This window comes from Pteronotus mesoamericanus, unplaced genomic scaffold (genome assembly GCF_021234165.1).
Source record: "Pteronotus mesoamericanus isolate MK-2021 breed Mesoamerican mustached bat unplaced genomic scaffold, CSHL_Meso_final scaffold_83, whole genome shotgun sequence".
Taxonomy (NCBI): domain Eukaryota; kingdom Metazoa; phylum Chordata; class Mammalia; order Chiroptera; family Mormoopidae; genus Pteronotus; species Pteronotus mesoamericanus.
In genome coordinates, this window is record NW_026555328.1 from 3,390,171 (window position 1) to 3,411,860 (window position 21,690).

The 21,690-nt window shown below is 35.2% G+C and overlaps 3 protein-coding genes across 3 annotated transcripts; all 3 read right to left on the reverse strand.

Moving 5' to 3' along the window:
• Positions 1-5,448: 5,448 nt before the first annotated feature.
• Positions 5,449-6,387, reverse strand: LOC129062616 (olfactory receptor 5AL1-like). The gene has a single exon (XM_054563627.1). The coding sequence runs from the start codon at positions 6,385-6,387 to the stop codon at positions 5,449-5,451; it is 939 nt and encodes a 312-aa protein (XP_054419602.1).
• Positions 6,388-15,636: 9,249 nt separating this feature from the next.
• Positions 15,637-16,659, reverse strand: LOC129062723 (olfactory receptor 1044). The gene has a single exon (XM_054563746.1). It carries the CDS (start codon positions 16,594-16,596, stop codon positions 15,637-15,639), a length of 960 nt encoding a protein of 319 aa, XP_054419721.1. The 5' UTR covers positions 16,597-16,659.
• A 4,074-nt stretch (positions 16,660-20,733) lies between these two features.
• Positions 20,734-21,690, reverse strand: LOC129062745 (olfactory receptor 1044-like). The gene has a single exon (XM_054563780.1). It carries the CDS (start codon positions 21,688-21,690, stop codon positions 20,734-20,736), a length of 957 nt encoding a protein of 318 aa, XP_054419755.1.

A 21,690-nucleotide genomic window follows, 5' to 3' on the forward strand; every position in this document is an offset into this window, starting at 1 on the left:
CCCTACAATCTGGAGATTTTTTTTGTTCTATTTCCTTAAAAAATATCAGGGATTTTGATGGGGATTGCATGAAATCTGTATATTGCTTTTGGTAATGTGGACATTTTAACTATGTTTACTCTTCCAATCCATGAACCTGAAATCTTTTTCCATCTCGTTGAGACTTTTTTCAGTATATATGTCATTCACATCCTTTGTTAAGTTCATGCTTAGGTATTTTATTCTTTTTGTTGTAATTGGAAAGGGAATTTTTTTCTTCTGAATTTTCATTGTTAGTATATAGGAATGCAGTGGATTTTTGTACATTGATTTTGTATCCTACAACTTTACTGTATTTTTTAATTGTTTCGAATAGTTTTCTGGTGGAGTCTTTTAGGGTTTGTGTGTGTGTGTGTGTGTGTAATCATGTCACCTGCAAAAAGTAACACTTTTAATTCTTCATTTGCAATTTAGATGCCTTTTATTTCTTTCTCTTGCCTCATTGCTCTGGCTAGGACTTTTTGGGCTATGTGGCATAAGAGTGGTGAGAGTGGACATCCTTGTCTTGTTCCTGATCTTAAAGGAAAAGCTTTCAGTTTTTCATAATTTCATTAAGTATGATACTAGCTGTGGTACTGGCAGAAAAACAGACACCCAGAACAATGGAACAGAGATGAAAGCCCGGAAATAGACCCACATGTATAAGGATGAATAATCTTTGACAAAGGAGCCAAAAATATATAGTGGAGAAAAGAAAACTTCTTTAATACATGGTGCTGGGAAAATTGGAAAATCATGTGTAAAAGAATGAAACTAGACTACAGTTTGTCTCCATGTACAAAAAATGAAGTCAAAATGAATCAAGACTTAAATACAAGATATGAAACAATAAATTACATAGAAGAAAACAAAGGTACTAAACTTATGGACATTGGTCTTAGAGAATTTTTTATGAATTTGATCCCAAAGGCAAGGGAAGTAAAAACAAAAATAAGACAATGGGACTATATCAAATTAAAATGCTTCTACACAGCAAAGGAAATTGCCAAGAAAACAAAAAGGCAACCAACCAAGGGGGAGAAGATATTTGCACACAAGAGTTCTAACAAGGAGTTAATATCCAAAATTATATTTTATAAAAATTCATAAAACTCAACAGCAAACAAAGAAACAGCCCAATTAAAAAATGGGCAGAGGACCTGAACAGGCACTTCTCCCATGAAGACATACAAATGACTACCAGCTATATGAAAAGATACTCGACATCACTAGCTATTAGGGAAATGAAAATCAAAACTACAATGAGATACCACCTCCCACCTGTTAGAATGGCTATTGCCAACAAGACATGTAGTAACAAGTGTTGGAGAGATTGTAGAGGAAAAAGAAACTCATTCACTGCTGGGGAGAATGGAAACTGGTACAGTCATTATGGAAAACAGCATGGAGTCTCCTCAAAAAATTAAGAGTAGAGTTTACCGTAGGATCCAGCAATCCTCTTCTGGGTATCTACCTAAAAAAAGTTGAAAGCATTTATTTCCAAAGACATAAGAACCGTTATGTTCACTACAGCATTATTCAGGGTGGCCAAAGCATGAAGAAAAAAAAGTGTCCTTTGATAGATGACTGGATAAAGAAGATGTGGTACACACATACAATGGAACAGTACTCAGCCATTAGAAAGGACGAAATGCTGTCATTTGTGACAGCATGGATAGATCTTGAGAATATCATGCTAAAAGTTAAGAACCCTGTGATTTCACTCACATGTGGGATATAACACTAAAAGCAACAAATGAACAAACAAGAAAAAAAAAAAAAAACGCATAGACACAGACAGCAGTATAGTGGTTACCAGAGACAAGCAGGTTGAAGGGTGGGGAGTAAAGAGTAAAGGTGGTACAATATATGGTGACAAAAGATGTTGGGTGGTGGGCACACAATGCAATATAAAGATCATGTATCAGAAATGTGCACTGGAAACCTATATAATCTTATTAACCAATGCCACCCCAATAAATTTAATAAAAAATTTAAAAAACCATTTTTCATGTATGTAACTTCCACTAATAACCAAATAATTATTAAACAGTAGTAATTACTTAACTTTTTGTTTAGATCTGTCTACTTCTAACATTCTGTACTCTTTTATTTATTAGACTACTTTCACATTTTTCTGGATTATTACCCTCAGTATTTATCTTAGCTACCAGCCTCACCCCCCGTCCTGTGCATATCACACTTTGGGTGTACTTTTAAACATGTAAGTCTTAGCTTCCTGTCTCTCATTGACCCTAGGCTAGAGGCCAAAATTCTGAACGTGCTTAACCCAACCTCTGATAAGCAAACCCTTCTTTGCAAACGAGTCTCCCCTCTTGTGACATTCATCATATAATCTCCGCACTTCAGTCGTGTTGCATGCTATCAGTTCCTCAGGTGCTACCACAGGTTTGCTATGTAGTTGGGCCAGAATACTCCCCCTGTATTTTCACCCCTTAAGTTGGCAACTATAATTCTATTTATCCCTCAGATGTCAGGTGACATTTCACTTCCTTCTAGAGGTGTTTCATTACCTCTCACCATCTTACATCCAATTATACATTCACCTGTTCATTTGTGTATAACCTACTCTAAATTTCAAAATCTTGGCAAGCAGATATAGTTCTATGTTTTCTCATTTTTAAACATCTAGTAGGACTTCATAATTTTTTAAACAATATCTACTAGGACTGAGTATTTAGATGTTCCAATATACTAGTAGAATAATGGAACAAACGGATACAAAGTTTGTCACTCTAAGCCATGTTTTACTACCTCAGCTACCTTGATTTTGCTCCACTACCTGCTGCCTTTGAGTAATCCACAACAAAACCAGAGCCCAAACTCCACTAATTCCAATACTACTTAACATTACTTAAGTATTGTTTGTTTTGTACTGTTTGTTGGTTCCTCTAGAACATTTTCCTTGTATCACATCACTTTAAACCATTTCTAACAAAAAAATTGTAATGATGTCTCATAAGCATGAGCAATTATGTTATAGTTAGTCTTTTGGGACCCAATTTGCTGAACACATAAGGAACAATCACTTAAAATTTCAGATCTCTATACTGAACACAAGTACAAAAAAGAATTAGTAGTTAAAAACAAAGATTATTGTAACACATGGGAAAACAACTCAAGTTTTTAAACTGTTTTTATTTACATTTTATGCTTTGGTATAGAGTTCATTAAATTTTGAATTTTGGTAAGAGGTCACAGTGTGCATTAGGTCAAAGTGAGTTAACTTGCTGTTGTACTTTGCAGGCTACAAGTAATGATTTCGATTGCACCAAAGATCTAATTCTATATCTGAAATGTAATAATTTTTCGAGCTGTAGGCAAATAATGATTAAGCTATAAAGTTCTCATCAGCCTGAAGGTGCATTTAGTTCAAACTTAGGAAACTGTCTTTGGAAATTCCTATTCAAAGAGGAAAATAATTTAAAGTAAATTTATTTTATTTTTATGAAGTCTGTGGGTAAGCATTTAAAGAATGCAAGTCACAGAAAAATTAACGCTCTTTCTCAAACTCCAACAAACTATCCCTCTTCTACACACCCGTAGGTAAAGAATGATAAATAGACACAACAATAGAAAACACATATACAATTCCTTATTTTTACAAAAAATAATACAGATATTTTACTCTAGAAACACTTTTCTTCTGAGTTTTATAACACTATTCTGCCTGACAATTAAAAACAACAGTAAAAACATCTTAAACATAAATTGTACAGAAGTCACCATATGTATTTTGCATTTTCACTTCTAACTAATCTATAGTAATTATACTAAGTGTGGTTTCCTTTGGAGACTTGAATGAAATTTAAGAAAAGTCTATAAACAGCCATGGGCCTCTGGGGATACATTCATCAAATATTTCAGAAAGATATTTAAATTATTTCCTCTCTGTCAAAATTACAAAATCTATTTTCAGGATTGCTTTTGAGAGTTAATTTAACTTTAAAGATGTATAGTTTATTGTGATTACTATTGTTTTAACTATGTATTGTATAAAAACCACCCGAAACTTGAGTGGCCTGAGCGACAGTAATTTATTATTATAGTTTAGGACTCTGTGAGCTAAGTGGAGCGTCCTTGTCCATGTGGGAGTGGCTGGAGTGGTAGGATGGCTATAGGGACCAACAGGACCTCAGTTGCGTGGCTGACACATGGTGAGCTCAGCCAAGGCAGTTTGACAGCTCCTTAGGAAAATAAACATACTCTTACCACACAATCCAGCACTTGTGTTCCTAACGAGTTGAAAATCATCCACACAAAAATCTGCACATAGGTGACTGTAGGAGCTTTATACATAATTGTCAAAACTTGGAAGCAACAAAGATACTCTTCAGTAGGTGAAGAGGTAAAGAACTGTAGTACACCCAGACATTGCAATATTATTCAGCACAGAGAAGGAAATGAACTATCAAGCTATGAAAGAATTGGAGGAATTTTAAAGGCACATTACTTAATTAAAAAAACAACTACTTACCAAGTAAATCCAACTCTGTGACATTCTAGAAAAGGTAAAACCATGGAAGCAATGAAAAGATCAGTGGCTGCCAGGGCAGAGGATGGTAGGGGCGAGATGAACAGACAGAGTACAGAGGATTTTTAGGGAAGTAAAAATACTCTGAATAATATTACAATAATGGATATAAGTCATTATTCTTTTTTCCAGATTCATACAATGTACAACATGAGTGAACCCTTAGGTAAACTGGAGAGGTTAAGTTGTGTCAATGGGGGTTCATCAATAGCAACAAATGTATCACATTCTGGTAAACAATGTTGTTAATGGGGAAACTATGCATGTGTGGCAGTAGGGTGCATATGACAAATCTCTGTGCCTCCCTCTCAATTTTCTTGTAAGCCAAAATAGCTCTAAAAAAATAAAGTCTTTTAAAAAAATGTTCAACCATATCAATAGGGACATTGTAAAGTGAAAAGTGAGGTCACTTTCTTTGCTTTTAAAATCAAAACTAGTCAACCTAGAGCCTTGGTATTTTTCCCCCCTGTTCAACTATGGAAGAAAATCTTACCTGGGGTTTGTGATATTATTTGGGTAATTCATGTCTCCCAAGACAACTTAAAATTCTCAATATCACAGTGAAATAAGATAAAGGTATGATTTTAAGTTCTCTTATTCTTTGTCTTCATGGTCGAAACATCTCATGGTCAAAAGAACAGATGATTTTTATCTCTTTTTTACAATTCAACAATTAAACAAGGCAATATGGATGAAATATCTATGTGTAAGCAAAACCAATGAAATGCCTATTTTCAAGGCAACAGAGATCAGGAAGCTAAGTCCCAGAGGACAAAGGCTCCTGTACCTAATGGCATTATACCACTATACAAGCCTTGATTTAAAATTTCCTAACATCATACGTGGCATTTCTTTAGTTACTGCATAATTTATTATTAATTACTAGAATGTGCCTTTGCAATAATTTTTTTCAAAGTGTTTTTTACCTCCTGATTTCTCAAGCTGTAGATCAATGGGTTTAGCATGGGAATCACCACTGCATAGAACACCGAGGTCAATTTATCTTTATCCAGTGAGTGGCTTGACTTGGGCTGAAGGTACATAAAACTGAGGGTCCCATAATAGATAGTGATAGAAAACAGGTGAGAAGCACAGGTAGAAAAGGCTTTCTGTCTTCCTACAGCAGAGTGGATCTTGCAGATGGCAAAGACAATGAGTACATAGGATATAAGAACAATGGTAAGAGAACAGAAAATATTGAACCCAGCAATGATTAACAACATCAGCTCTTTGACTTGGGTATCAGAACAGGCTAGAGCAATCAAGGGAACGTCATCACAGTAAAACTGGTTCACCACATTGGAGTCACAGAAAGACATGCGGAATGTCGCCACTGCTTGTATGAGTCCCACAGCGAATCCATAAATATAAGAGCTAGTGACCATTTGAATGCAGAGTTTCCTAGGCATGAGAACTATGTAGAGTAAAGGGTGGCAGATGGCCACGTACCGATCATATGCCATGACAGAGAGCATGAACAATTCCCAAACTGAAAATGTGATAAAGCAACACACTTGCGTGGCACATGCATAAAGTGACATACTTTTAATTTCACGTAAAGAGTTCACAAGGGTGTTTGGTGTGACGGCGGAGGTACCATAGAAATCAACAAAAGCCAGATGACAGAGGAAAAAATACATTGGTGTGTGAAGCTGAGGACTGACCTGAATTAGCACAATCAAACCCAGATTGCCCAAGACAGTAACTAAGTAAATCAGTGAGAATACAGAAAAGAGAATGGCTTGCAGCTCTGGATTATCTGTTAGGCCCAAGAGGATAAACTCAGTGACTACTGAATGATTGCCTTTTGCCATTAAATAACCAATTCTACAATAAATGCCGCTGGAGGATAAACTCTGAATAACTGTTAAGATAGAAACGATTAAATGTGAGAAGGTGCCCTGTTACATTAAATTCACTCAAAGCAGATTTCTAATGGGCACTCAGAGCTATGAGTGGATTATACTTAAGCTTTCAGTGGGAAAGGGTTCGGTCCAGGCAGACATTCCAGGATAGGAAATTCACTGAAAAAAAAAAAAGAAAAAAATGATTTCAATTAAAAGTTTACAATCAACACAATAGCAAGGTCTGTGCTGTATTTTGTTTTAAATTTAAAGGAAAAAAAAGAAACAGTAAGAATGTAAGTGGTTTGGACAGCACATATACAAATGACTTCTTAAGCCTTAAGTTTATCTCATAAAATCGTAATTTCATAAGAACACTAAAAATTACCAAAATTAGGTGTGCAGGATGTAAACTAAAAGCCATAATAAAGAGCTTTAACAAGGGGTTACTATCCAAAATGTATAAAGAACTCATACAACTAAACACCAAACAAAGAATCCCATTAAAAAAATGGGCTGAGGACCTGAATAAGCACCTTTCCCAAGAAGACATATAAATGGCTAACTCATAGACAAGATGCTCAACTTCTCTAGCTATAGGGAAATAAAAATGTAAACTACAATGAGATCCCACCTCACACCTGTTAGAATGCCTGTTACCAAGAGATAAATAATACATGTTGGAAAGTTTATGGGCAAAAAGGAACCCTTATTCACTGCTGGTGGGGATGCAAACTGGTACAGCCAGAGGTGACTCAAAAAATTAAGAATAGAGTTAACATATAACCCAGTAACCCCTCTTCCAAAAATTATTCAGAGATGAATGCACCCCAATGTTCATTGCAGCAATATTCATAGTGGCTAAGATGTGGGAACAGCTGAAGTGTCCTTCAGTAGATGACTGGCGAAGGAAGACATGCATATATATGTTCAATGAAATACTACTCAGCTGAAAGAAAAAATGAAACACTACCATTTGTGACAACATGAATGGGCCTTGAGAATATCATACTAAATGAAACAAGTCAGACAGCAAAAGTAAAAAACCGTATGATTTCACTTACATGTGGGATATAAAACTGAAAGTAACAAATGAACAAACAAGAAAAACAAACAAACAAAAACTGAGACTGACAAGTATGGTGGTTGCCAGTGGGAAGGAGTGTGGCGGGTAGTTAAGGTAAAGGGGTCAAACACGATACGTGTTGACCGAAGAAGATTTTCCTTTGGGTGGTGGGAACCCAGTACCATATACAGATTATCATAAAATCATGCGTTTGAATCCAATATATTCCTATTAACCAATGTCACCCCGTAATAAATTTAGTAAAAATATTAACACTATTTATTTTTAGGCATACTCTTTGTTATAATTAATTTATTTTCTTCTTGCTCATCTCCATTTTTAATCTTTTTAAATTCCCCTATAATATTGATATTGAGGAAAAATAGGATTGTGGATTTCCTAGCCATGTCTTTTGGCAAAATACACACCAGTGAATAATTTTTTAGATTGTAAAATAACTTTAAATGACGAAGAGACATCATTTTGTTACTGAACAGCAAGTGGGGTCCTTCTGCCCACCACCACCCTCTAAGCAAAAGTCCAGAGGCAAAGGTTTCATAATAAAAGCAAAGGAATTTTTATTCAAAAGCTACACGGTTTTGGAATAACAACTTTCCACAGGCATTAGTTACCTAAGCCTATCAAGGCTAAGCTCTTTAACTCTAATTACAACTTTAATCACTTAAGCCTATAAATTAAGGTTAAAATCTTTAACTCCTGAGTTCCCCTATCATTACCCTTGATAGTTTTTAATTTTCTTTTTTCTTTAGGATTTGTTTACAAACTAAAACAACATAGAATACAAAAGGTACACAACCTTGGAAGAATGGCAGCTTCTTCCTCCGAGCCTGTCCCCTCTAGAACACCCACCGAAGAATAACCCTGCCACCCTCTGCCAGGCCAGCTTGATCCTAGGCGGTTCCCAGTTTCTTCTCCCATTCAAACTACCATCCTTCGGAAAAACACAGGCAGCTGCAACACAATCATCCAGACATCCTCAAGGAAGAGAGCCCGAAAGCCAGTCTCTGCCCTCCTTTTATTTGAAATCTTCTGGTCCATATTTCCAGGCGCTCTGGAGGTGTTCAGCTTCTCAGCCAGTCCCGCCCTAGACTGTTTACCATTGCCTCAGGCCACCTCCTCCTACGGCCCCTCCCTACCCCTGCCCTGTGGTCTGATCTGTTCTCTCTGTATCAATTTTAGCCTCTATCTTCAAGTGTCTAAGTGGCCCAAAGTGAATTTAGCAAGCATTTAGCCAACATTTAGAAGAACTAAATTTCACAGAAGGTTTTTATGAATCCAAGCTGTATTCTGAATGCTTAAAAGCTAGTGAAATTAAAATTATCCTCTTCTTCCCTAAACAGAGCTGAAGATAATTTCACTTGATTTTCCTTTATCACTATGTTGTCTCAGATAACTTCATATGTACCTTGTAGATGATCAAGACAGGGAAAAAGGGGGAATAAGTGGGGGCAGCTGTAATAGCATATATAATAATAGACATTAAAAAGCATGTAAAACATACTTAAATATAAAAAACATCCCCCCACTTAAATTTTGATTGACATCTCCTTGGAAACTTGATCTTGTTTACTCCTCTATCCTTTCTCTTCCTCTTCCACGTTTTAACCAAACATCTCAGAACAGACATCTACCCCAAATTTCTCAATCACATTTATAACTTAACCAAGTATAATCCACTTTCCTTTCTCATTAAACAAAGAAATCTCCATCAAAGAAGTTTAATGTCAACTCCCCTATCCCCAAATCCAATAAAGCCCCTTTTTCTTTGGCAGTTTGGCAGCACTGAACTTGGCTGAATATACCTTGAGTTTCTAGAAAAAAGCAGTCTCTGAGTTTATTTCCTATACATTTAATGCTTTACCTTGGAGGTTCTGCTTTTTTTATCCATGCAATTCACATGTTCTTCAAGCTCTTTCCAAAGTCCATACTGTTCCTTCCTTAAACCTTAAACCTTCTGGTTCAGTAATCTTATTCATTCTTATGTCCTTCATAGGTCTCTCTCTCTCTCTCTCTGTAGATAGATATATAGATATCTAGATAGTATAGATATATATGTATGTATAGATACAGACATATCTGTATATATTCCTGATTCCTTTTATCCATTCCAGCTTTATACATCTAAACACCTCTCCGAAATTACCACTTAGATGTTCTACATGTGCATCAAAAGTATCGCATGCAGAAATGAACTTGGTATCTCCATTGGATCTAGTACTCAAGTCCTGGAATATTTATTTTCTATGTCAACAAACAGTGCCATTATCTGTTCAGTTTTCCAAGTCAGAGTCTAAATATCTTCTCCTATGCTTTCCTGTTCCTCATGGCAATATTTAATTTGTTCCCAATTCCTAACAATTTTATACCTTATCTACTTTTCAAATCTTTCACTTTTATCATTTCCTTGATCCAATCACAGCAACAATTTTGTTTTGTTTTGCGACTGATACCTAACTTTCATTCTTGCCTCCATTCTTTTCTGCTGCTCTCTGCTCCTTGTATTTATAAACTTTTACAGATGCAAACTTCATTCTTATATTCTCCTGAATAAATCCTTCCATGTCTTCCCATTGTCCTTAAAATAAATTCCATGTTCTTTAATGGTGCTGCCATAACTCTTGAAAATCTAGTTCCTTTTTCTCAGATCAGTCTGATCTTTTGTGTTACTCTTCAATAGTTTCTATATTGCAGATATTCCAAACTGCCATAGTTATTCAAATTGTGACTCAAAATTATATACAGGCTTTATTCTCTGCCCAGAACACTTTCTAAAAATTTTTATTAAATTTATTGGGGTGGCATTAGTAAATAGGGTCATATAGGTGTCAAGTGTACATTACTGTGATACATGATCTGTCTATTGTATTGTGTATCTACTACCTACTGTTAAATAATCTTCCAACACCATATATTTGGCCGCCTTTACCCTCTACCACTCCACCCCATCCGCTTCTCTCTGGTAATCACCATACTGTTGTCTGTCTGTGTTTTGGACTTTCAGTGTGACATCTTATATGAGTGAAATCATATGGTTCTTAGTTTTTTCTAACTGACTTAATTTCACTTAGCATGATACTCTTAAGGTCCATTCAAGTTGTTGCAAATGGAGGCATTTCATCTTTTCTTATGGTTAAGTAGTATTCTGCCATCATTTTCCTTGCCTGACTTTCTTTCTGCTACACTTCCTCTACTCTGTTAAATCACTTCCTCTTGCATGGTTTCATGACTTTTCAGGCCAGACTAAGAGCCCCTCAAATATACTTTTCTGCATTCTCTGATTACTTTATCATAACACTTGCTACACTACGTTGCAACCTTTTGTTAACATGTCTGTTACACATCTTAAACCTGAAACTGTTATTTTTAAGCAATAATATTTTTATTTTATACCCAGTTTAATCATCTACTTCTAAGAGTATCCAGTACAAAGAAGATGGTCAATAGCCTTCTGTTAAATTATTAAGTGAATAAAATTTGTAGTTATATTCTAACTTAACTAAAGATTCAGGCAATCATGACACTGACTAAAAATGTTCACAATACAGCAAGTTAAAAAGAGCAACACACTATAAACAGGTTAGGTAGTGATAAATCATTTGTCTAATCACAACACATGTTATGACCTATGGATCATATATTCACACAAAAAAAATACGCAAATCATATACGACAAAGTTAACCATAGTTACATCTATCAGGTGGTATTGTGGTCCTTCCTTCCTCCCTCCCTCCTTCCTTCTTTCCCTTTCTTTCTTCCTTCCTTCTTTTCTATTCATTCTTTACATTGTACGCTATATTTTGAGAAACTTGATTTAAATTTCATATATATTCCCATTTTATAAATATTTTATGTTATAAATATTGTCAACTTTTCATATTGGTATTCCTATAATTTGGGTTGCTCTGGGGCCCATGTGAATGTTTGAAGTATTCCTAATTATTTACTACTAAAAATAATCCCACATTTTTTGTGAGAAATGTTTTATTGTGGAATGCTCCACAGGTGAACTGATTTGTTAGCAAATTTGAAATACTTTACTAACTGAAAACAGTAGTCTCCCCAAAAAGACAAAACTAATTTATAAAATCATCCTCAAATCAAATTCTAAGTAAAAATCTTGACAATTTTTTCTCCTATATGATGAGTTACGTAGCAAGTCTTCAGTTTTAAACGGAATTCCTTACCACTGTGGACACTACTACAGATGTCTCCCATTCCCCCTGTCCCTTTGCCCATTTCCAACCACCCAGCCCTCACCCCCTCTTCCGTGGCCTTCAGCCCACTATGGTTTGTATCCATGCGCCATGCATACAGTTTTCTAAATGTTCAGTATTTTAACATTAGAGTCATAAATATAAAAACTATCACTTTAAAAAGTCTTTTGTTCTAAATATTTTTAATCCATGTTCTATTTTGATCCTATAACAATAAATTCAGCAGCTGACATTGTTTTCCTCTTCATATTGCTGCAGAAACTGTGGCATGCATAAATGGAATAAACTGAGAACTGACGTAGCAAATGTTAGATCCAGGATTCACATTAAGGTTAAACTCCAAGAAATCAACACTCTTCGATACAACAACTGTGACACAGTAAATGCACCAGCCTTGATTTAATTATAAGCTTTTTGGTATATACGTTACTGACTCAAAATTTGCTACAGGAGCTTTGTGAGAGAACAGGAGCCACTGAAATCTCCAAATGGGAGGTAAAGGTGTTTAAATAAAAGATGAAAAAAGGAATATTGAGAGCTGTGGATCAGACCAGCTCTGTGACTCTATGGTCCATCAAAATATATAGTAAAATCAAAGTGAACCCTGATATAAGAATTTTTTTGAGAAACATTTTTATTTGAATGTAATCTTCCTGTAGGCATTAATAGCATATTTCTAGTCTTTTGTCATTAAGCATTCAAATGACCTTTAGATTTAAAAAATTCTTAAATTATATGAATGAATTGTAAATTTAAAACTTTTAACTGTGTAATTAAAAATTATAAAATTTTCATTGTATTTATTTAAAACATATGTTCAAATATCCATAGTTATAACTCTATATCACAGTTATCAGCTGTGTGTTGATAATTTTAACTTATCTGTTATTCTCCCAAGTTCGTTAGTAGAGTTGGAATGAGAACTCAGGTCTTCAGGCTTGTAGAGAGAAAAAAAGATGATATGTAAATGCTTCTAATTTACTATTGCCTTTTTTCATGTTGTTCAATCTTTAAAAAGACTTCAAATTGAGTAATATTTTAGTTAATAGATAAACTTGTGAGAGCCCACACATACTTTCAAGACATTCTTTGACAATAAGCAGGTGTTTTTTTTTTCTCCAGGCTACACTGTCTGCTTGGGCTTATTGTGTTATAAGCTATAAGTTAACCAACAATAACCAGCTTACCCAACGTTTGCCCAGTATAACTGCATATGATCCTTGTTACTGGAAAAATGGTTTAATGTTTCAATTATTTTGAGTATATTTGTTTAGAATGTATGATGTCCTCCTGGGATTTTATTTTTGAATTAGATTATTATTATTTTTTGAGATAACTGAAAAAAAATATAATGAGGTCTCATAGGCATAAAAATAAAAGCAGTTCTCTCAAAGAGTCTTTTGAGACCAAACCAGACTTCTGAGTAAGTAGAAAGGCATGTTAAATTAATGATATAAATAAAGTTGGGATGTAGTACTATTTTCTTTAATGAAGACAATTTGTTACTTGTATTAATATGAAGAAGTTTTATATTTTCTTTTCAAGAAATTAACAAATCAGAAAAAATATTCAGACTATGCATCTTTGCAGTGAATTCATCATTGTTCACGCATGTGCATTCCAGTCCACTCTCCTTGGCTGCCAGGTTACGTCAATGCTGAACAAACCATTCTTATTATATTAACAATAGCTGGACTTTTTAAGTACCTATTTCATTTTGCATAGTCTGGGATATTGTTGATACAACCAGAAAAGTTTGAACTGGGGATTTTGGAGGAGTGAAGAGTCTGAACATTGGTCTCTCTTCTGTCTGTAACAAATTATTCACTCTTTCATTTGAGAAATGAGGAAATTGGCATACATTATTATGAACTTAAGAATTTGTTATTTTTAATACATTTCACATTTGAAAAATGAGACTATGGTGGCAAATCCTTATGGTTACTGTTACTTTTAGAAATTTTATTCTAAATGAATATCTTTAAAAAGTATTAAGATTAGACAAGGACATGAAAACAATGAAAGTGTCTTTCAAAAGATGATTGGATAAAAATGATATGATATATGTGTGTATACACATATATACACATGTATATACACACACATATGTAAACATATATATGTATAGTCTGTCCAGAAGGTATCCAGCCATGTAATATGAGCAATAGAGACATTTATTGAAGAAAATACAAGATACAAGAAACTTTGTACATATGACAATGACACCTCAGTCCCCTTCAGAGTAGGCACCTTGGTACCTACACAGTTCTCCGAATCACCATCAGCCGCCTCATTATATTTTCATGAATCTCATCAAGGGTCTGAACTCTCTTCCCTTTCTAAGGTGATTTTAGTTTTGGGAAAAGCCAGAAGTCTCAGGGTGCCAAATCTGGGTTGTAGCAGGGCTGAGTTACCTGGGTCATTTAATGTCTCACCAAAAAACTCTGCAGGAGACATGATGCATGAATGGGCACATTGTCGTGATGAAGCTTCCAGTCACTAGTTGTCCATAGCTGTGGACTTCTGAATCATCCAAATAGTTTCTGCAGAGGAATGTTCAAGCTTAACACAAAATTTGATGCAGATTTGTTGTTCTATCCCCTCAGTCATTTTGAATGCTATGGCTACACAGTATCATGTTCACTCAAAGGTGTCTACCACCCCTACTGATTAGTACAGTGAAGTCATCACTGTTCACACATGTGCATTCCAGTCCACTCTCCTTGGCTGCCAGGTTACATCAATGTTGAACAAACTGTTCTTGTTATATTAACAATGGCTGGAATTTTTCAGTACACATCTCATATACTGCCTTTTGCAACAACATGGATGGACTTTGGGAATATCATGCTAAGCTAAATAAGTGAGACAGAAAAAGTAAAGAACTGTATGATTTACTCATATGTGGGATATAAAACTGAAAGCAACAAATGAAAAAACAAGAAAAACAAACAAACAAAAACTCATAGATGCAGACAACAATATAGTGCTTACCAGAGGAAAGCGGGGTGGGAGGAGTAATAACGGGAAGAAGGGGTCAAATATATGGTGATGGAAAAAGACTTGACTTTGATGGTGGACACACAATGCAATATGCAGATCATGTATAATAGAAATGTACACTTGAAACCTATATAATCTTTTTTTGGGGGGGTTACTGAACTTTTTTTTTGCTTTTTTTTAAATTTATAAATCATGTTTATTCTATTACAGTTGTCTCAATTTTTCCCCCTTTACCTACCGCCACCCATCCCACCCCCATCCCCCACTCCCACAGTCAATTCCCACTCTGTTGTCCATGTCCATGGGTCATTCATACATGTTCTTTGCCTAGTCCCTTCCCCTTCTTTCCACCATTGTCCTCTTTCTCCCCTCCCTTCTGGTCACTTTCAGTCTGCTCCATGTTTCTGTGTCTGTGGTTTATTTTGTTCATTAGTTTATTTTGTTGAATAGAGTCCAGTTATAGGTGAGATCATATGTTAACTGTCTTTCATTAACTGGCTTATTTCACTTAGCTTAATATTCTCCAGTTCCATCTATGTTGTCGCAAAAGGTAGGAGTTCCATCCCTCTCTCTTTTTTTCCTTCTAAAATGCATATTGATTTTATTTATTTTTTAAATGTCAAAGTTGATTATAAAATATTTAAAAAACCTTTATAAAGTCTCAGCAATTAAACCAACATGACACCAGCACAGAAATAATCAAGATCAATGAAATATAATGAATATTCTAGAGACAAACATATATATCTGATTAATATATGTATGACTAAGTTTATATTTCAAATAATGGGAAACCTATATAATCTTAATAATCAATGTCACCCCAAAATTTGTTTTAAAAGAATAGGCATTCTGATATTTTTTGAAAGGAAAAAAATTACAGAGTAAAGAAAAGATCTTTTTATTTGCTTAAGTCATTTTTTTAATTTCATGAACAGAAAAGCCTTGTTTCCACTGATGGTGACTTTCTTCACGGCGTCCTTCACCTCCTTGTTCCGAAGGCTGTAGATCAACGGGTTCAGCATAGGAATGATCACTGTGTAGAAGACAGAGGCCATCTTATCTGTGTCAAGGGAATGGTTAGAGCTTGGCTGTAAATACATAAAGATCAGGGTTCCATAGAATATGGTGACCGCCAGCATGTGGGAGCCACATGTGGAGAAAGCCTTGCGCCTGCCCTCAGCTGAGCGGATCCTCAGAATGGCAGAAATAATATACATGTAAGAGACAAAGACAACCAGAAGGGAAGAAATGAACATGATACCGGCACAGGCAAAGATCCATAGCTGTTTGGAATGAGTGTCTGAACAAGTTAGCCTGAGGAGAGGCATGTCATCACAGTAGAAATGATTGATGACATTAGAGTGGCAATAGGAGAGGCGGAAGGTGAGGATGGTATGAAAGAGTGCAACCAGGAAGCTGTAACTATAGGGAATAGCCACAAGCTGAATGCAGATACTTGGGGACATTACAACCATGTAGAGGAGAGGGTTACAAATGGCCACATATCGGTCATAGGCCATGGAAGCGAGAAGCAAGCATTCAGCTGTCATGAAGGCCAGGAAACAGCCTAACTGAGCAGCACAGGCATTGAAGGAGATAACATTTTGTTCGTACAGGAAGTTCCCAAGCATTTTGGGTGTAATGACAGAAGCATAACAAAAATCGACAAAAGCCAGGTTGCTAAGAAAGAAGTACATTGGTGTGTTGAGTCGTGCATCTGTTCTAATGACTAGGATCAAACCCAGGTTGCCTACTACTGTGAAGAGGTAGATAGTTAAGAAAACCACAAAAAGAGGCGTCTTCAAGTCGTGACGATCTGTGAGGCCCATGAGAATAAACTCCTTTACCTGTGTGCAATTGACCTGGGCCATGTATTTCAGTTTATCTGGATGGAGAGAAAATTAAATTAATATTAATTAAATTAACCTTAAAACCTTAATAATTTTTTATACCTTAACACTCTGAAAATCAATTGCATTGTTAATATGAAAGTACTAATATCAAAATGATTAGTAATATACTTGGACTCTGGGATGGGACAAAGAGCAAAAGTAGGTATTTTAGAGGAAAGACATTTTTTTCACCTAAATCAATTGTATTTATAAAGTTGAGCTGTATGCTAGGATTCAGTCCACACTGGCTCTCTTTTCAAAGCTCTTGTGCATTATATTATTTAAAATTTAATATTAATTTTTCAAAACTGAAAACTGTTTTTGGTATTTTCAAAATCCTAACATTAATAACACAAAGGAAAAATGAAACTTCTACAGTGGCATTGCTTTGACAAACCTGTCACCGTTTCTGAGTTATAACTCCACCTTGTGGCAATGCTGACAGATACAGAATGCTATCTGTCTCCTACACTCATTCCTTCCTGCCAAGAGCTCACCGGTTTCCATTGTTCCACAATCCTCGTAATTGTGTGAATAATACAAACACTCAAAATGGATAACTTTATGAAAGACACAGTACCATGCTTTATAAGTGTTTATTTCATGTCTTATTATGCCCATTTTACAATGAGCAAGAGTCGCTTCTGAGAGGCTAAGCCTTTGAGTGATCTCAGACTGGGGCTCTGTAGCACAACTGGAATTCCCACCTGTGCTTTTCCGATGCAGAAGCCCACCCACTATTATGTTCTCAACATACCCAGTTTATTCTGTCCCCTCATGCCTAAATTCTTCCAAGTGCTTCTTTATAATATTTCATAGACATCTTTATATGTAAAGCATCAACTTACTTGATCAAAAGTAATGAAGATCAGCAAATTTAAAAACATTTGCTTAATTAAAATAAAAATGATGTCTGCTTTCTAATAAATAGATTTATATCAATATACATAACTACTACCATTTTGTCATTTATTTTAAAATGTATAGATTTGGATTATGTTTTATGTTAATTTTTATTTCTTGACCCTATTATTTTAAGTGGAATTTCTTCAGCTGTTTTCATATCTTTTGGACTATTGTTCATAACTGGAATGTGAATATTAATGTAAGGTTTAGTTCAGGTCAGGGTAGCATTTAAGAAATATTCTGTTACTAAATTTATAATGTCATTGTCATTCTTCTTTCTCTTCCTCTATATGAAAAATAAAATACAATTTTGAGGATACAAATTAAATTGCTTTTTACACAATGGACATGACTTCGTATATTGGACAGATAAAATAACTAATATTCCCTCTATTTTCAATAACTAATGGTCTTTATATGCTGTACCTCTTTCTCAGGTAATCTCAAAAAGTTTTCATGTAACCTACTGTATGAGAGAAAATATTTGTAAATCATTTATATGATAAAAGGTTGATATCCAAAATATATAAAGAACTCATATAACTCAATAACAAAAGAAAAAACTAAATAATTCAATTAACCAATGGGCCGAAGATTTAAATACTAGACATTTTTCCAAAGAAAGCATAAAGGCAGCCAATAGGCACTTGGAAAGATGCTCAACCTCACTAGTCATTAGAAAGTACAAATCAAAGCCACAGTGAGATATCTCCTCACCCCTGTTAAAATAGCTGTTGTCAAAAAGACAATAAATAACAAGGGTTCGTGAGAATGTGGAGAAAAGAGAAAGTGTGCACTATTGATGTAAAGGTAAATTGGTACAAACTCTAGAGAAAACAGTATGGAGTTTCCTAAAAAAAAAAAAAATGAAAAATTTAACTACATATGACCTGGCAATTCCACTCCTGGGTTTTTATTTGAAGAAAATGAATATATTAATATTGATCATTGCTGCCAATTACCATCACAAGACAGGTAGAAAATTTAAAGATTTTAAAAGCCTAATTTGTGATCCCACAAATACATAAAATTCACCTTGAAACAAATAAACAATTATTTGATTGGAAATTTGGTTTCCAAGTTCCAAGGCACCAGGAAAGGCTTCACTGTGCGGCAGCTCTAAGGCCGTCAGTAGGTCACCTTCCCTTGTCTTGTTGCGTATGTGTGCAAATAACTTGAAAGCAGATTGTATATTTTACCATCTAACATTTTTTTCAAATAAATAAAATATTTTATTTTATTTTTTTAATCTCAAATTAATCATTGCTTCCTTTATATTTTTTTCAAATACATTTGTCTCTGCCTACCCCCCCACCACTTTCCCATCTAACATTTTTTATCTACCATCTAACATTTCATTTTATTTACAATCTAACATTTAAAATATTTACACTTTAAAAATTATAAAATATTGAATATGATATTTTATATTTAAATTATTCTCACATTTCTTCTGCCGCAACCAACACTATGTAATCTACCCAGAACAACTGTTTTAGTGGTCTTTAATTACTACATGCCCTTATATGTTTCTCTATTTTCATATATGACTTTTTCTATACTCACCTCTACCAGGTGTGTGGAGAATGACAAGTTGAAGGGAAAACTCCTAAATATCCTTCAAGGCCTACCAAAATCCTACCTCTCCTATAAAAACTTTCCTGATTTCTCATTCCCATGTTCTAATACCTAGCAGTTTCCCTCTCTGTGCTCAAGAAATGTTTTACACAAAACTTATTTCTATAACATTTCACATATTTAGCAGCCATCTGTTTCCACACTTCTTCTCCTGATAGAATGTAGACTTCATGGGTAAAAGTCATGACTTTTTCATACATTTCCTACTGTAGTCCCTTCTACATGCTTGGTAATGGAGAGTTAAAAATTAATTTTTGTAATATTGTTTTAATATTCATTCACCTTGCTCATATTAATGTCCTTTTTATGTTCACCATATTAAGGGACATATTGATGACTTGTTTTCAATACTTTCACTTCTCATCTAAGGTAAAATTATTAGCTTTTGCAAAAATAAGAAGAGTTTGGCATAGATTACAGTCTAGTAAGTTAAGTGCCTAACTTATCCAAATTATATGATAAATTCTATCTTAGAGATCTCAAGCCTTATTTTCATTTCAAACTAATAAGAACTATATTTCATATACTATCATAGATATATAAACAGAAATAAAATTAGAGAGAACACTCTTTATCCTATTTTCAAAAAATACAATCTTAAATGTTTATTAGAAACATTTTATTCCCTTCTATTTTAAAAAAAAAAGCCTAGTTGGATCCCAATTTTAAAATACAGCCTTTGAATCTACCTGAGTAGTTGTCATTCCAACTTCTTCTCCAAATGGGTTTGGGCAGCAACACGCTTCTGGGTTTTGTCAGTGACTCTATCTCCAGGGATCATACTTAAGACTTTAATGCAAGTAAGATCATCAGAAAAATTACAGTCCACAGCCCATAGGGATCTCAAGGCAGGTTGGGGATCAATTAACATTATCCTTGGTTCTGAGGAACAGTACAGGTACAGCTTTCCCTTTAGAATGACACTGTTGCCCCAATAATTGTTTAGGAAACAATTGTTTAAGGCAGGCTTTCTCAACCTTGGCACTGCTACCATTTTGGGCTGGATAAGTTTTTGTGTGAGAGACTTTCCTGTCCACTGCAGGTTAAACAGCAGCACCTCCAGCCTCAACCCTCTACATAGCAATAGTATTCCTTTACACACATTGTCATGTTGAAAATCAATAATATTTGCAGACATTGCCCAATGTCCCCTGGTGGGGGGGCAATCACTCTTGGTTGACACCACTAGTTTACAGTCGTCTCTTGGCATTTAATGTAAAATATACTATTTAAGCACTCACAAATATATTATTTAAATGCTCTTACAATTCTAAACTTGGTGTTCCAAGAGCCTTCACTTTTGTTCATTCTTGGCCAGTAACTAGTTATGTAACTAGCAGATGAGATCATGGAATTTTAATATATAATTTTTTTCACTGGAGAAATAACACAATGTAAATTCTTATCAAACTTGTTATGCATAAATTATTACAAAGAATTTGGAGAATGATTTCATTTTACAGTGAACACATCTTTACTGAGAACCAAAGAACAAGACACTCTCTTAGTTTTATTCATGAGGAGAAAACAGATCATGAAGGACAAGTTATTTTTGTATGGTCAAATCATTTTTTAAATTTCAAGAACACAGCAGCCTAGTTTCTTTCTATTGATGGTGACTTTCTTCACGGCGTCTTTCACCTCCTTGTTCCGAAGGCTGTAGATCAACGGGTTCAGCATAGGAATGATCACTGTGTAGAAGACAGAGGCCATCTTATCTGTGTCAAGGGAATGGTTAGAGCTTGGCTGTAAATACATAAAGATCAGGGTTCCATAGAATATGGTGACCGCCAGCATGTGGGAGCCACATGTGGAGAAAGCCTTGCGCCTGCCCTCAGCTGAGCGGATCCTCAGAATGGCAGAAATAATATACACATAGGAGACAAAGACAATCAAAACAGAAGAAATGAATGTAATACCAGCACAGGCAAAGATCCACAGCTGTTTGGAATGAGTGTCTGAACAAGTTAGCCTGAGGAGAGGCATGTCATCACAGTAGAAATGATTGATGACATTAGAGTGGCAATAGGAGAGACGGAAGGTGAGGATGGTATGAAAGAGTGCAACCAGGAAGCTATAGCTATAGGGGACAGCTACAAGGTGAATGCAGGTTCCTGGGGACATTACAACCATGTACAGGAGAGGGTTACAAATGGCCACATATCGGTCATAGGCCATGGAAGCGAGTAGCAAACACTCAGATACCATGAAAGTGAGGAAACAGCCTAATTGAGCAGCGCATGCATTGAAGGAGATAATATTTTGTTTGTACAGGAAGTTCCCAAGCATTTTGGGTGTAATGACAGAAGCATAACAAAAATCGACGAAAGCCAGGTTGCTAAGAAAGAAGTACATTGGTGTGTTGAGTCGTGCATTTGTTCTAATGACTAAGATCAAACCTAGATTGCCTAGCACTGTGAAGAGGTAGATAGTTAAGAAAACCACAAAGAGAGGCATCTTCAACTCCTTTTGACTCGTGAGGCCAGTGAGAATAAACTCCTTTACTTGGGTGCAGTTGATCTGGGCCAT